At 41.4% G+C, this 14,351-nt stretch overlaps 1 protein-coding gene across 3 annotated transcripts in view; it reads right to left on the reverse strand.

The window, feature by feature from the left end:
* Positions 1-14,351, reverse strand: part of fbxw7 (F-box and WD repeat domain containing 7) — a 47,963-nt gene that overhangs the window by 14,456 nt on the left and 19,156 nt on the right. Inside the window, exons 1-7 of one of the 3 annotated variants that reach the window (XM_077605446.1) lie at positions 9,695-10,109; positions 5,264-5,346; positions 4,388-4,529; positions 1,431-1,565; positions 1,224-1,347; positions 1,011-1,147; positions 811-924 (exon numbers count right to left, since the gene is read on the reverse strand). In XM_077605446.1, the coding sequence (XP_077461572.1) occupies positions 811-924; positions 1,011-1,147; positions 1,224-1,347; positions 1,431-1,565; positions 4,388-4,529; positions 5,264-5,346; positions 9,695-9,733 (774 nt within the window). In that variant the 5' untranslated portion in view covers positions 9,734-10,109. Of the gene's footprint in view, positions 1-810; positions 925-1,010; positions 1,151-1,223; positions 1,348-1,430; positions 1,566-4,387; positions 4,530-5,263; positions 5,347-9,694; positions 10,110-14,351 lie in introns of those variants that run through there. The other 2 variants (XM_077605444.1, XM_077605445.1) reach the window with 2 other exon arrangements.

A 14,351-nucleotide genomic window follows, 5' to 3' on the forward strand; every position in this document is an offset into this window, starting at 1 on the left:
CCTTACTATACTACGTCGTTTTTTTTAACGAAAAATGCCTTACTATACTATGTCGTTTTTTTAAGAAAAAAGTCTTACTATACTATATCGTTTTTTACGAAAAAAAAAGCCTTACTATACTATGTCGTTTTTTACGGAAAAAAGCCTTACTATACTATGTCGTTTTTTACGGAAAAAAGCGACATGCCCTCTCTCTCTCGCTCTCTCTCTTTATGTCGTATTTTAACAAAAAAAGCCTTCCTATATTATGTCGTTTTTTTTAATAAAAAAGCCTTAATATACTGTCATTTCCTACGAAAAAAGCCTTAATATACTGTCATTTCCTACGAAAAAAGCCTTACTATACTATGTCGTTTTTTTTACGAAAAAAAGCCCCATTATACTATGTCATTTTTTTTAAAAAAAAATTCCTCCCTATACTGTCGTTTTTCAAGAAAAAAAGCCTACTATAGAATGTCATTTTTTAAGAAAAAAGCCTTCCAATGCATGGTCATTTTTGAATAAAAAAGCCTTACTGTACATGGTCTTTTATTTATTTTTTTAAAGCCTCACTATACTTTGTGTTTTTTCATTTTCATTTCATTTTTTTTGTCACGTTGATCAATTCCCATCACGAGCCGATCGAAAATAACGACGCCTGCTAAGAACGACGTCCTCGTTCATCATCGTTTAGACTCTCTAGATGAGAAATTGATTACGGGAAATCCTCGATAGCGCTTGGATTGACATGCCGTCCGTCTTTAATGCATTCAATTAAACTGGTTCCCTTCCTGCCCATTTTGGGGTCCCCCCTCCGTCCCCCCCACTCACCTTTCCCGTGATGGCCGACCAGACCTTGAGCGTGTTGTCGTCGGAGCCGCTGACGATGCGGTTCCCGCAAAACTGGAGGCAGGTGATCACGTGGTCGTCGTGACCTTTCAGCACCTGGCGAGACGGACCGTGGATTCATTGGGAAGTCGCCGGAACCGGATTGGACTGGAATTCCCGTGTGGGGTGGGGGCGGGGTTTACCTTGGGTGATTTCAGGTCCCCTCTCCTCCAATTAGTGTCTATTCGGTGCTGCCTGATGTAGGCGCTCTTCCAGGGACTGTGCGTGAAGCCGGGCTTGACCGCTTTCCTCTTCTTGGCCGGCAACGGCTCGTCGATCCCTGCTGGCGAGAAAGGCGGGGTCAATCCATGGAGGGTGGGATTTGAGTTTGGATGTTTTTTGGGGGGTCAGCCCACCTTCTTCCCGGCACTTCTCCCTCCACAGCAAGTTGTCCTCGGCCAGGATGCGCCAATAGCGGCACGTCTGGGCGGCCTGGAGGAGGTCTTTGGGCTCCAGGAAGGACAGCACGTACAAGGCCAGCTAGGCGGGAGGGAGAAGGAGACACGGTTGACGACGGTTTCATAACTTTTGGAACGCGCCGAGCCTCCGAGTCGTCGTCCCACCTCCTTGGGCAGCAGGGAGATGAAGTCTCGTTGGAACTGCGGCTCGATGACCTGCATCATGTGCTTGACCTGCGTGGGCTCGCAGATGTCGATCAACTCGTCCAACGCCAGCAGCTTCTCGGGACCGCTCCAGCTCTGTCCGCGGAAAAAGGGAAAAAAAATAACTATTTGAACTGTTGCACTTGCCATGTCTTGGAGTTTCCCTTGGCGTTTATTGACCTTTGCTGTTAGCATTAGCATTTGTGCTTTTTTACTCTTTTTCCCCAAGGGCTTCTCGGCGGTCGTCCCTTTTATTTCCGCCACTTGAAATATTCGGGGTACAGTGGTACCTCGACATACGAGTGCCCCGACATACGAGCAATTTGAGATACGAGTAACATTTCAGGCAAAGATTTACCTTAAGATACGAGACAAATTTTGATATACGAGCTCATAAGAACATATTGGCCACTGTCTTTCCCCTCGTGTGATGTCTCTACGAGCACTGGGCGGAGCCTTGCATTTTTTTCCCCATTAGTCAGTGCAAATGGCAGAGTGATCGCTAATACGAGAGGAGTAAATACTACTACTTGTTGTCAAGCAAGTGGTCGTGCGTTATCCTATTGTGAGGACATTTGTGTGCATCATTTGGGAATATTTTGAAGGGAAGACTAAAGGCAAACAACCCTCCATAGATTGCATCTGGAAGTCAGGGTGGAGGCGGGGCCAATAGAGCCAACGAAGAAAGGTATCAACATTTCAAACAAAATTACAATGAAGTTTAGTGTAAGGTTAGATTCAACTTATTTTTGAGTGTGTCTGCATCGTAATCCAAGTTCATTTCAATTTGTTTATGTTATGTTACGAGCGTGTTGCCTTGCAAAAAGTCTGATTTTAGTACTATTAAACACATTTTAGTAATATTAAACACATTTTAGTACAATTAAACCACTAGTTATTTGTTACTTTGTTAATAGATGGCGAATTAGAACAAATAAAAATGTTTTTCCAATCCAATATCCTCTATTTGGTGTTTTTTCAGAGATTTAAAAAGGAATTAATTTGTTTTTTGTTCATTTCTATGGGAAACATTTGAGTTACGAGTAAATTGACATACGAGCTCAGTCCCGGAACGGATTAAGCTCGTATCTCGAGGTACCACTGTATTTTGAAGGAAAGACAAAAGCAAACAACCCTCGATAGGTTGCATCTGAAAGTCAGGGTGGAGGCGGGGCCAATAGAGACAAGAAAGGTATCAAATTGTCAATTAAGTTTAGTATAAGGCTAGATTAAATTTATTTTAGAGTGCGTCTGCATCGTCATCCAAGTTCATTTAAATGTGTTTATGTCATGTTACGAGCGCTCTGCCTGGCGGTTTAAGAATCCCCCCGAACGGAGTGTTTTATTTATCAGGCCGCATCGCCATCAAAAGGCTTTTTCTCTTTTTTTTCTTCCTCTCCTCGTCAGCAAAACGCTCTTATGTCACAGCCGCTCGCTCGCTCGCTCGGGGTTATTTATGGAGCTTTTTTTGGACATTTTCAAGAACTCCCTCTCCCCCCACACGGCGTGTCTGGACTTGAGCCCTGTTATATTTTCGAGAAGGCGACGGCGGATCAAAACGCACGCAAATGGAACGCAAATAGAGAAAAAGGGAGTGAGTGCCCAGGTGCTAAAATGCTCCAAAAAGGGAGTTTATCCAGCTTTCAAGTCACCCAAAAAACAAAAAAAAATCATGTGTGAGTTAATGTGTTATATGCCTGAATTTACATTAATCGGCCATTGACAGTGATAGAAGTCTAATCCGATTGGACTGGAAAAGCAGGCAACGTTCCTTGAAATTATGTTCATAATTAATTTTTAATATATACACTTAGTTATCCCTGAAATGTTTTCAAATGGTTCAAATAATGTCGGGATTATGACAGAAAAATCGTGTACAGTAATCCCTCGAATATCACGGTTAATGTAGACCAGATATGGCCATGATAAACAACAAAAAACGCAAAGTAGGGTCAACCCTATTTAAAAAATATATATATATTTTTTTTATTTCAGTGCTGAGCTCTAGTAGCAAGCGGAGGAAAGGGGAGTGGCTTCTGCTTGCGAGTTTCAGCGTGGATTTTCACATTTTTATGAACTTATTAAAAAAAATCAGCGATGTAGTGAAGCCGCGCTATTCGAGGGATTACTGTACAATATTCATCGAAAAATCGTGAAGTAGGGTCACCCCTATTATAACTTTTTTTTGAGTCCTAGTAGCAAAAGTGGCTATCGCTTACGACTTTCAGCGTGGATTTTCACATTTTTATTAACTTATAAAAATTAATAATTAATAGCCGGAAAAAAAATTTCCACAAAGTAGTGAATTCCCGACAAGCGGAGACGCGATAATCGAGGGATCACTGTATTACGGCCATCGACGGCGTTAAGCGACCCATCCGATTCGACTAAGGCCCCGGAGGGATTGGACACCTATCGCCGTCCAAGCTAGCCTTGACGAGCTTCAAAGAAATTGAAGAAAAGAGGAAGAGGATTTGTCCGATTTTCATCTCTGCAACGTCCATCCTGGAGCTCAACGGGCTCAGCTCGCCATTAAACGGCAACGGACAGACGGACAAACGGGGAGCTAAGCCGTGGCTAATTAGGCTTTTTGCTCGGACTGGAAAAAAAAAAGGAAGAAAAAGGGCAACGTGACCCATTTTATGTATTTAAAAGAAATATTCTTTTTAATGAATTGACAGCTCTTTTCCAGCGCCTGCTTTTAAAACCTTTGAGCAAAAAGAAGAAAAACCCTCTAGTTTCCTAATTAACCTTTTCGGTTCCATTTAAAACTCGGAGACACTGGTGTCAAACCTGTGGCTCGCGGGCAGGAGGTGGGCCACTGTGGGGTCCAATTTGGCCCCCGGGCGGGGTTGCCGTTCTGCCCGACGACACATTTTGTAGCTCATTTATGCGGAATGAAATGCTTTGGGTCCTACCTGGAAGGTGCGTAGCCAATCCTGGAGCCCCGCGGGCGGCTGGACGGAGGTGATTCGCCGCCTCTGCTGGCCCTGGCCGTTGGCCGCCCGGATGTGACCGAAGGTGGTGGGCGTGGACGGGCACGGTACGATTCCCGTCGGGCTGGAAAACAAAACAAAAAAGGGAAGAAATTAATGAAAATTGTCCAGATGTCCAATCTGAGGAGGAAATAAATGTTATATATTTTTTTCTATCTGACTACCGACAGCCTGTTATGTTGTTTTTTTAACTTGTGTATTCTTTAGCTCACAAGTGGCGGCCCGCGGGCCAAATCTGGCCCGCCGCGTCATTTTGTGCGGCCCGAGTAAGTAAATAGTGAGTGCCGACTTTCTGTTTTAGGATCAAATTCTAATGAAGATTATAGATGTATATTATATTTCCTGATTTTCCCCCTTTTTAAATCAATAATTGCAATTTTTATCCATTTTTTTTCTTTTGGTGTTTTTAGGTCAAAAAGCATTTTGTCAAATCTAAAAATAAATATATAATTTTGTTTCGGTTTTCAACTTTAAAATTGAATATAATTTAAAAAAAATGTTTCCATTTGAAATGAAAAACAAATGATTAGATGTTTTCCCTTAAGAAAAAAAAGTTCAAATAAACAGTTTTATATCTGTAAAAAAAAATTGAATATTTCGGGCTTTTGATCCAGTTCTTATAATCCAATTTAAAAAAAATATCTAAATATTCTATCTAAAATGATCCAGCGCACATGAAATCGAGTTGACGTCAATGCGGCCCGCGAACCAACCCGAGTTCGACACCCTTGCTTTAGCTGGTGCGAGTAATCGTACAAAAATAAAATAATGATGAAGTACTTTTTGTGTGTGGCTGACCTTGGGTACTCTGGACCTTTGCAGGGTTTTTTTCCTGAAGGGAAAGATCGGACCTCGGGGCCATGGTCCAACTTTCTCTTCATCTGAAACAAAAAAACAAATGTGAGACCCGAAGCAATCTTTTTCTTGTTCCATTTTTCATCAAAAGCAAAAATCTTCATATTTTATCAATACAAAAAATTAATGACAAAAATTCATTTTCCAAATGAAAAAAATGTAATTATGCAAACTATTTTACCTAAAGAAATAATTAATGATATGACAATTCATTTTACAAATGAAAAAAATGTAATTATGCAAACTATTTTAACAAAGAAAATTAATTGATGATATGACAAAAAAATCATTTTACAAATGAAAACAAAATGTAATTATGTGAAAAAATGTAATTATGCAAACTATTTTAACAAAAAAAAATTATGATATGACAAAAATTCATTTTACAAATGAAAAAAAATGTAATTATGCAAACTATTTTAACCCCAAAAAATAATTAATGATATGACAAAAATGCATTTTCCAAATGAAAACAAAATGTAATTATGTGAAAAAAATGTAAACTATTTATTGATAAAGTCAACACTGCAATGACAGAAAAGTATGCAAATTTAAAAGGCAAACTATTGAAAGCAAGCAAAAAAAAAAAAAAAAAATCAGCATTCTTTTTGCCGTTTTAGCGGCGTCTCGATAACACGTCTCCGTCCGTCTCCCCCCAGATTGCGCGTTTATTTTGTCCGCCCCTATAATTTGGGCGTTTTTTCCCGCGAGCGTCCAATCCCGAGGGGGCGTTTGGCTTTTTTAATGACAAACTTAAGAAGCGGCCAGGAATTCTTTCCTCGACGGAATCAATGCGCTAAAGAAGAAGCGCGTCTACATGACTAGCACGCTAATGCGTAGCCGCCGCTGCCGCCCGCCCGCCGTCCCGCCCTGGGGACATTAAGACCGTGATCTAAAGCACGATTGATGACGCCCCCCTCCCCGCCACACGTCCAAAGCCCCTCTGAAGCGACCAGTCGTCCTTTCAGAGTAACCTTTTGACAACAAACATGGCGACGGCGGAGGGGGGATTAAGAATGTTTGAGCCCAGTTCCGCCGGGGGCCTTTTTAAAAAAACACCTCACCCCTACACCGCTATAACAATGAGCGCGTTTGACGACCGCTTTGAGTGTTTTTCGTCCGTCCGGTCGACGACAAAACGGACGCCAAAGGAAGGCACGTAGAATTGAAGCGGGTGACCTTGATTTCATTGTCCAAGTAGGGATGCTAACACAAACATTAGCAAACAATAGCGCTGTAGCAACATTTGGCAATTTTATTCCCGCGAGAAAGGCCCTATTTTTCGGTGGATAGGAATAAAAATGGGTTTATTTAGTTTTTAACCTGTTACGGATGTATTTATTTCCGTTTTATCTCGAGCGATACAAGTCCGATCCGTTTTGATTGGACGCCCCGGTTTGGAAAATGTCTTTTCATACTCGGGTATGAACTCGTGGGCTGCCATCCACGTCCAATCGATGCATTTTCAACGTGAGATTGGACGACGGACGATCATTTGGTGACCACTCCCGGTCCAATTACATGGTGGGAAATCGCCCCTCCCAGTTCAAACGGTACACGGTCGATTGGTCGCCGGTCTTTTGGTCGCCGGTCTTTTGGTCGCCAATCTTTTGGTCGCCGGTCTTTTGGTCGCCCGGAAGATAAGTGATAATTACCATTTAAATGGTTGCTCAAATTCCCTAAATACAAAGTGTGAATGACTATTTAGTCCTACTTAATGCCCTATTAATTATTAGGCTAAAGAAAAGCTCCAAATTTCCCGGACTTGTATTGTTTTTTGTTGGATAACTGGTTAAGACACTGCCTGACTGACGTAGCTTCTTAAAGGGACAGCGCATGTACATACAAACTCTTGAATAGACTCACGTGGGCTCAGTGAAACTGCTCATGGCCATTGTTGGCTTTTATTCATGCGTAGACCGTCTTGTTTTACCTTGTTTTGTCGCCGGTCTTTTGGTCCTCGGTCTTTTGGTCGCCCGTTGTTTGGGTCCGGGCGACCAAAAGACCGCGACCAAAAGTCCGGCGACCAAAAGACCGGCGACCAAACGACCGCACACGGACACAAACGCGGGTGACTTCCGTATGAGTCCGCTACTCCAAAATACTGCGAGTTTTTCCTATCTGTGGCCTGAAGGAAGTCAAGTTGAATCAGTGCCTTCAAAATAAAATGATTTTAGAGAGAAAGCGGACCGTGGCTTTGGCATATTTAAAAAACAACAACAACAAAAAGCAACATTTTTAGTGGTCTCGTTCTTTTCAGGTCATTTTACGATTTTTAAAAAACTAAATAATAATATTAAACATTTATTTTGTCATAAATAATTGAAATACATTCAAGCCATTTTCCCCATAGCTATTTTTAAATGAAATAAAGCAGTTACGTTCTCGTTGTTTTCATTTAAAAAATCTAATGTATTCAAGTCAATGGCACCGAATGAAGTTCAAAGTAGCTGAAATGGATTTGACGTCATCTTTTTAATTGAATTTAAGGCCGCCTGTTGGTTATTGAGAAGCGAGGCAAAATATCTTCTTTTAGCCCCCAGATAAATCTTTAATTTGTTAATAAATGACGACGTGGCTCGACTTTTAGGAGCTTTTCTGCCTGCTTCATTTTGCTCGTTACAAAGACGACACTTTTTTTTGGGAGGCTCTTTTGATTCCTTTTAAGATCTTTCTTGCAAGTATCGCACATCAAAGGGTGGAAAATACCACTTCATTTTCCTAATCCAATGACAGACGGAGCCATCAGGCTAATATTTAGCTACATTATGCTAAAAAGCCTCATTTCAAATACAGTAAACACAAAAAAACGACATCAACCAAACTTTTTAGTGAAAAGAAATGTTATTATAATATATAATGACATTTGTGGCTTCAAGTGCTCTGCTTTTGCGATTAAAAATGTAATATTGTTTGTCTAAAAAGGTGACATCTTCCAATAAGAGTGAAATGATGTCAACGTGAATAAAAGCACCTGTTTTAAGGGGGAAATATGGAAATAAATATTGAAATCTAAAAAGGACCACACTACCGTTTCAATTTTGTAACATATAAAGATGCATTCAAAGGACTTGAAAACTAGCTTTCAAAATAAAAGCCTTGCGTGAATAAAATCACCTGTTTTAAGGGGAGAGATATGGAAATAAATATTGAAATCTTAAAAGGACAAAACTACTTTCAATTTTGTAACAAATAAAGATGCATTCAATGGACTTGAAAACTAGCTTTCAAAATAAAAGCACCTGTTTTAAGGGGAAAAATATGAAAATATTGAAATCTAAAAGGGACAAAACTACTGTTTCAATTTTGTAACAAATAAAGATGAATTCAACGGACTAGAAAAATAGATTTCAAAATAAAAGCCTTGCGGGAATAAAAGCACCGGTTTTAAGGGGAAAAATATGGAAATAAATATTGAAATCTAAAAGGGACAAAACTCCTGTTTCAATTTCATAACAAATAAAGATGAATTCAATGGATTAGAAAATAGCTTTCAAAATAAAAGCCTCACGTGAATAAAAGCACCTGTTTAAAGGGAGAAATATGGAAATAAATATTGAAATCTAAAAAGGACAAAACTACTGTTTCAATTTTGTAACAACTAAAGATGCATTCAATGGACTTGGAAACTAGCTTTCAAAATAAAAGCCTCACGTGAATAAAAGCACCTGTTTTAAGTGGACAAATATGTAAATATTCAAATCAAAAAGGACAAAACTACTTTCAATTTTTTAACAACTAAAGATGCATTCAACGGACTTGAAAACTAGCTTTCAAAATAAAAGCCTCATGTGAATAAAAGCACCTGTTTTAAGGGGAGAAATATGTAAATATTCAAAACAAACAGGACAAAACTACTGTTTCAATTTTGTAACAAATAAAAATGCATTCAATGGACTCTTTCAAAATAAAAGCCTCACATGAAACGGTTAAGACCGCAAAGCGAGCTGGGGGGAGGGTCCCCGATTGGGCCGCCATCCACCTTTGCGACCACTTAAAGTGAAATGATTGGTTTCCAAAGGCGGCGGGGTGCGTCAAATCCATCAGGAAGTCCACCCGCATTTTAGCCAATTTTCTCTTAACCGCCGCCTCGAAGCGGAATGACAACAATGTGCCAAGCCGGCCGGCCGGCCGGGTGAGGGGAAAGGAAGCCAAGACGCCCATTCGCTCCCTCGCTCGCTCGCCGTGGCGGAGGAGAACAGCCTAATAACCTCATTTTATTTCCTCATTATTATTATTATTTTTTTTTTTTCAATGGGGCTCTGCGCCAGGACTCTCCGTCCTCCGCAGTGACCGAGCGAGCCGCGAGCGTCGTAAAAAAAAAAAAAAAGAGCCGTTTCAAAAAAAGGGTGACGGACGGACGGAGTGACTCACTTTGTAGAAAATCATCTTAATAGTGCCGTAGAAGCCCATGATGCTGCTTTTACGCCGCTTCCTTCCTTCCTGTTTGCTCGCTCGCTCGCTCGGGAGCGTCACCTCGCCTGGATCGGATCCACAAGCTCGCTCGCTCACTCGCTAGCGTCGTCGCTGGGACGGCGTGCGGCTTTCGGCGGCCGGGAACATGCTCGGGCACGTCACCCCTCCGCCCGCCTGCCTTTGGGTTGGATCCCCCTCGGGCGCCGCTGGCATCGGATTCCCGACAACTTAAGCGATGGGAGGACAGGGGTGAGGAGGGGGAGTCTCGTATCCGTGTGTCGGCGACGCGATGCGGCGGTCGAGCGGGGGGTGCCGCTGGGGGTTCTGGCTCCGGAGGGGAAGCGAATGAGAAGGCAGAGAGAGAGAGAGCGAGAGCGAGAGAGAGCTAGTGTACGTCCTTCCTGGTCTTCCTCACGCTGCAAAAAGACGACTCCTCCGCATGGAGCGTATTCGAGCCTCCCCAGCGGAGAGGAATGGTGCAGTCCGCGCCCTCCCTCTCTCTCTCGCTCTCTCGCTCTCTCTCTTTTTTTCTCTCTCTCTCGCTGGCTGGCAAGATTGGCAAGCCAAGCTCGATTGTGAGCGACCCTTCCTTTCCTTTTCCTTTCCTTCCCTAACAACACTTGTTGCGCGAGCAACTAAAGCAATGCGCCAAGCCACGCCCACAATTGCCCGCCTTTGCTGCAGGGAAAAAAAAGGCATTTCTCGCTCTTTGGCTGCGAAAGTGCAAATGGATTGGACGTCCAAGGCCGTCAATGGGAGCGACGATAACACTTCAACGGGGGAAAGGTCAGAGAGAGCCGTAAAAAAATGCTATATTCAAATATTATTCCTTGAGAGCCATACTCGGAATTTAAAATACATGAAAATGGGCGCCTTTTTCACTCATTTCACCCCCCTAGAAAAAGTCTCTGAATTCTTTTGACAACATTGTCACGCTGTTGCTAATCGCTGTACGCATAGAGACGTCTAATTAAAAAAATGATGATTAAAGCAGCGCTACATCAACGCGATGCTCCTATTGGTGTGTTCAGAATGCCATATATTAACCGACAGGTTAGCTGGGAGCCATATGCACCCACCAAAAGAGCCACATAAGGCTCTCGAGCCACAGGTTCCCTACCCCTGCTTTAGACTATCAACTGGGATGTAAATTTAAAAGAAAATAAACTTTTCGCCCCATAAAACTTATATGGACGCCTCCTTTTGAGTCTTGTAGGTTTATCCTAATGAATATTAACTGTTTTTAACTATATTCTTATATATTATAATGAAAAAATATGAAAGTTCCAAGGAAATGCATAAAAACAAATGTATTATGGTCACATTTTCTTTCCCGGTGGATACGCATCGGAGGCCTGGCGCCGTCATTGGCGACCGCCGAAAATGTGCAATAAATATCCAATCCAATCTAATCCGATCCAACATGGTATCCGGATCCGGATCCATCGTTAGCATATCGTCAACAGCCGTTCGGCGAGAGTTCCCGCACGGCGAATCCCGCCGGTGGGAACCCCCCCGCTAGCCCCGCCTCTTTTCAGCCAAGGCTTTAAGCTAGGCGCTGAACTTGAGGCCGGAATACCTCACGGGCGGTGACGCGTCACTAAGCGCTAGCGTGTCACGGTGCCCCCCTTTTTTTGAATAGAATGCTAAAATAAATAAAGAAATACATAAAATGCGGCGTTGCCAGGCGTGACAGACGCGAGGCGAGGTGAGGGCGAGGTGGAATTGATGAATCGTGGCAACGGGCGAAGGATAATAGAGCGGCGGAGTCGCATTAACATTCTCCCGGAGACCCCCGCGCGACCGCGTTCGGAGGGGGGCGGGGGGGCGTCAACGAGTCGGAGGCGGCCGAGAAAATAAATAGACGGGCAGAGGTCAGCGCTAGCAATTAACGGTAGTCGTTTGGAGACAATGCGGCCATTTTGATGTTGCTGGAATAAAGTAGGCACTAACCGCGGCTAGCCAAGATTCATATATGTATATAAATATGCTCATACAGAGTACTGAAACTCGATGAAAACTGTATAATAATGATTAAGGTTGCACTCCAACTATTTTCGGTAGGTGTCTTAAAATGAATACAGTAATCCCTCCAATATCGCGGCTTCAACTTTTGCGTTTTTTTCTGGGGGATTTTTTTTTTATTATATATTTTTTGTAAGTTCTTTAAATATGAAAATCCACGCTGAAACTCACAAGCGGAAGCCACTCCCCTTTCCACCACTTGCTACTAGGACTCTGAAGACAATTAAAAAACACTTTTTTAAATTATACATTTTATAAATTATTATTATTATTTAAATTCTAAATTTTATAAATTACTATAATTATTTAAATTCTAAATTTTATAAATTACTATTATTATTTACATTATAAATTTTATAAATTATTATTATTATTATTTAAATTTTATAAAAAAATATTATTATTTAAATTATACATTTTATAAATTATTATTTTAAATTATACATTTTATAAATTATTATTATTATTTTAAATTATACATTTTATAAATTATTATTATTATTTTAAATTATAAATTTTATAAATTATTATTATTATTTTTTTAAAATATAGGGTGACCCTACTTTTCAGTTTTTTGTCTATGGCCGGCCATGTCTGCTCTACATTAACCGCGATAATCGAGAAATTACTGTACTGATTTTGTGGCCCTGATCCAACATGTCTGCCCTGATCAGGTGGCTTTTTCATACTTCTGCCTTGTAATAAATAAATACAAGGTTAGCCCATAATCAACGTCCAAGATAGCCTTTTTACTTAACATTCAACTATGTAGCCATTTATTTATTTATTTTTCAACATTATCGATACAGTAATGGCTGACAGTGCTGAAATTTGAACCGGGAGCAAAAAAATGATATTGCGCAACACTAATTATGACTACAGAATGATGACGGCAACAAATCTATCACAAAAAAAGTGCTGGTTTTGCAAAGGTAGCATATTTTTGGGCAGTTATTTCCCACCATTGACGCCTAAAGACGTCAACGTGATTTTTAGCGACCGCCATTCTCGAATAACGACAAATGGCGTCGGTCCAAAAGTCCCGGCAGGTCGTCGGCCAACCTTTACACAACGTGTAGGAATGCCTGGCATGCCGACCTGCCTTTCAATGGGCCGGCCTTTTCTTTTGTCAAAGCTCAAGCGCCCCCGCCCCCGATACCGACCCGGCCCGGCCGGCGCTCGTCAAAACCCAAATGGTGCTCGTAAATAAAGCAAGTCGGGCTTTTATCCAGGCAAAAAAAAAAAAAAAAAGGCGGGCTCACATTAAAATTCGAGCTGGGAGGGAGGAAATTGCAAATGCTAACGTTTTAGCTTGAGCACACAGCCGCCAGCTCATCTTCTCAAATGAGGGAGTCCCAAAAGGAAGGCGCTACTCGTGTTGGAATAAATTAAGACTCTTAACCTCGTTTGGGCTTCTTTGAATATACTTTAAGGACAATTAAGGACGTGCAGAGGGGAAAAAAACATGCTAAATATCGCGGTTATACAGTTAGCGCGTGCCCTTTGTCATCACAGAACTAGCGCCTTGTTTTTTCCCTTTTGCTAGCCGTTATTTCCCATCTTTTTATTTTTATTTCTTGGCTCTGAACTTGAGTAAACTTTCCTTTGGAACTCAAACCATTTTTCTCCCTTGGGTTGTTTAGTTAGTTCTAAATTTAGGGCTATTTTTACCCCCTTTTATGCCGTCTTTTGTCTTTCTGGGCTGGCAAACCTAGCGTTGTTTTTCCCCTCTTCTATCCTTTTGCATTCTGTCTTTTTTTTAACTTAGGTTTTTGTATTAAAAAAAAATAACAAACCCTTTTTATTCCAATTTGCAAACGGTCCAAATTCCCCCAAAATTAAACTTTTGCTCAAAAGGCTATTTCGGGAAATACCAAAATGTGTAATTTTTCCGCTGGCCCTCCATTTAAAGGGACGGTGCGCATCTTTCAACCCAAATAGAAAGGCCCGTTTCCCTTTTTTTTCCTCTTCCTCTTTCCCCCCACAAGCCCCGCCCCCCCCCCACGCCATCTGGCGCCTTCCGTGACGCAGACGCTCCATAAATCCCGCTTAGCTTTGCCTTAGCCAAGGGATTCCCAAACTGCCACGCGGCCAGATTAAGCGTGGCGGCGACGGCGGCCCCGCATAATAACGCCACATTAACATTGTTTTTTTAATTATTTTTTTTCCTTAAATTTGGCTTTGTTTTTGTCATGTCTGAAAGTATAAAATAATGGTCCGGCGAACAAAGACGTTGGAAATCAAACCGTGGTCAAGAGTTGCTGGTGCATGATTAAAGAGCGCAGTCCTCTATTGCAAGGGTGTCAAAGCGGCGGCCCGGGGGCCAAATCTGGGCCGCCACATCATTTTGTGCGGCCCAAGGAAGTAAATTAAGAGTGGCAATTTTCTGTTTTAGGATCAAATTCAAGTGAAGATTATCGATGTATATTATAGTTCCTGATTTTCCCCTTTTTAAATCAATAATTGCTGAATTTTAATCCATCTTTTTGTGTTTTTAGTTCTAAACGTATTTTGAAAAATCTAACAATATATAAAATATAATTTTTTTTCAATTTAATATTGAACATCATTAAAAATATTTAGTTTCCTT

This window comes from Stigmatopora argus, chromosome 7 (genome assembly GCF_051989625.1).
Source record: "Stigmatopora argus isolate UIUO_Sarg chromosome 7, RoL_Sarg_1.0, whole genome shotgun sequence".
Classification (NCBI taxonomy): Eukaryota; Metazoa; Chordata; class Actinopteri; order Syngnathiformes; family Syngnathidae; genus Stigmatopora; species Stigmatopora argus.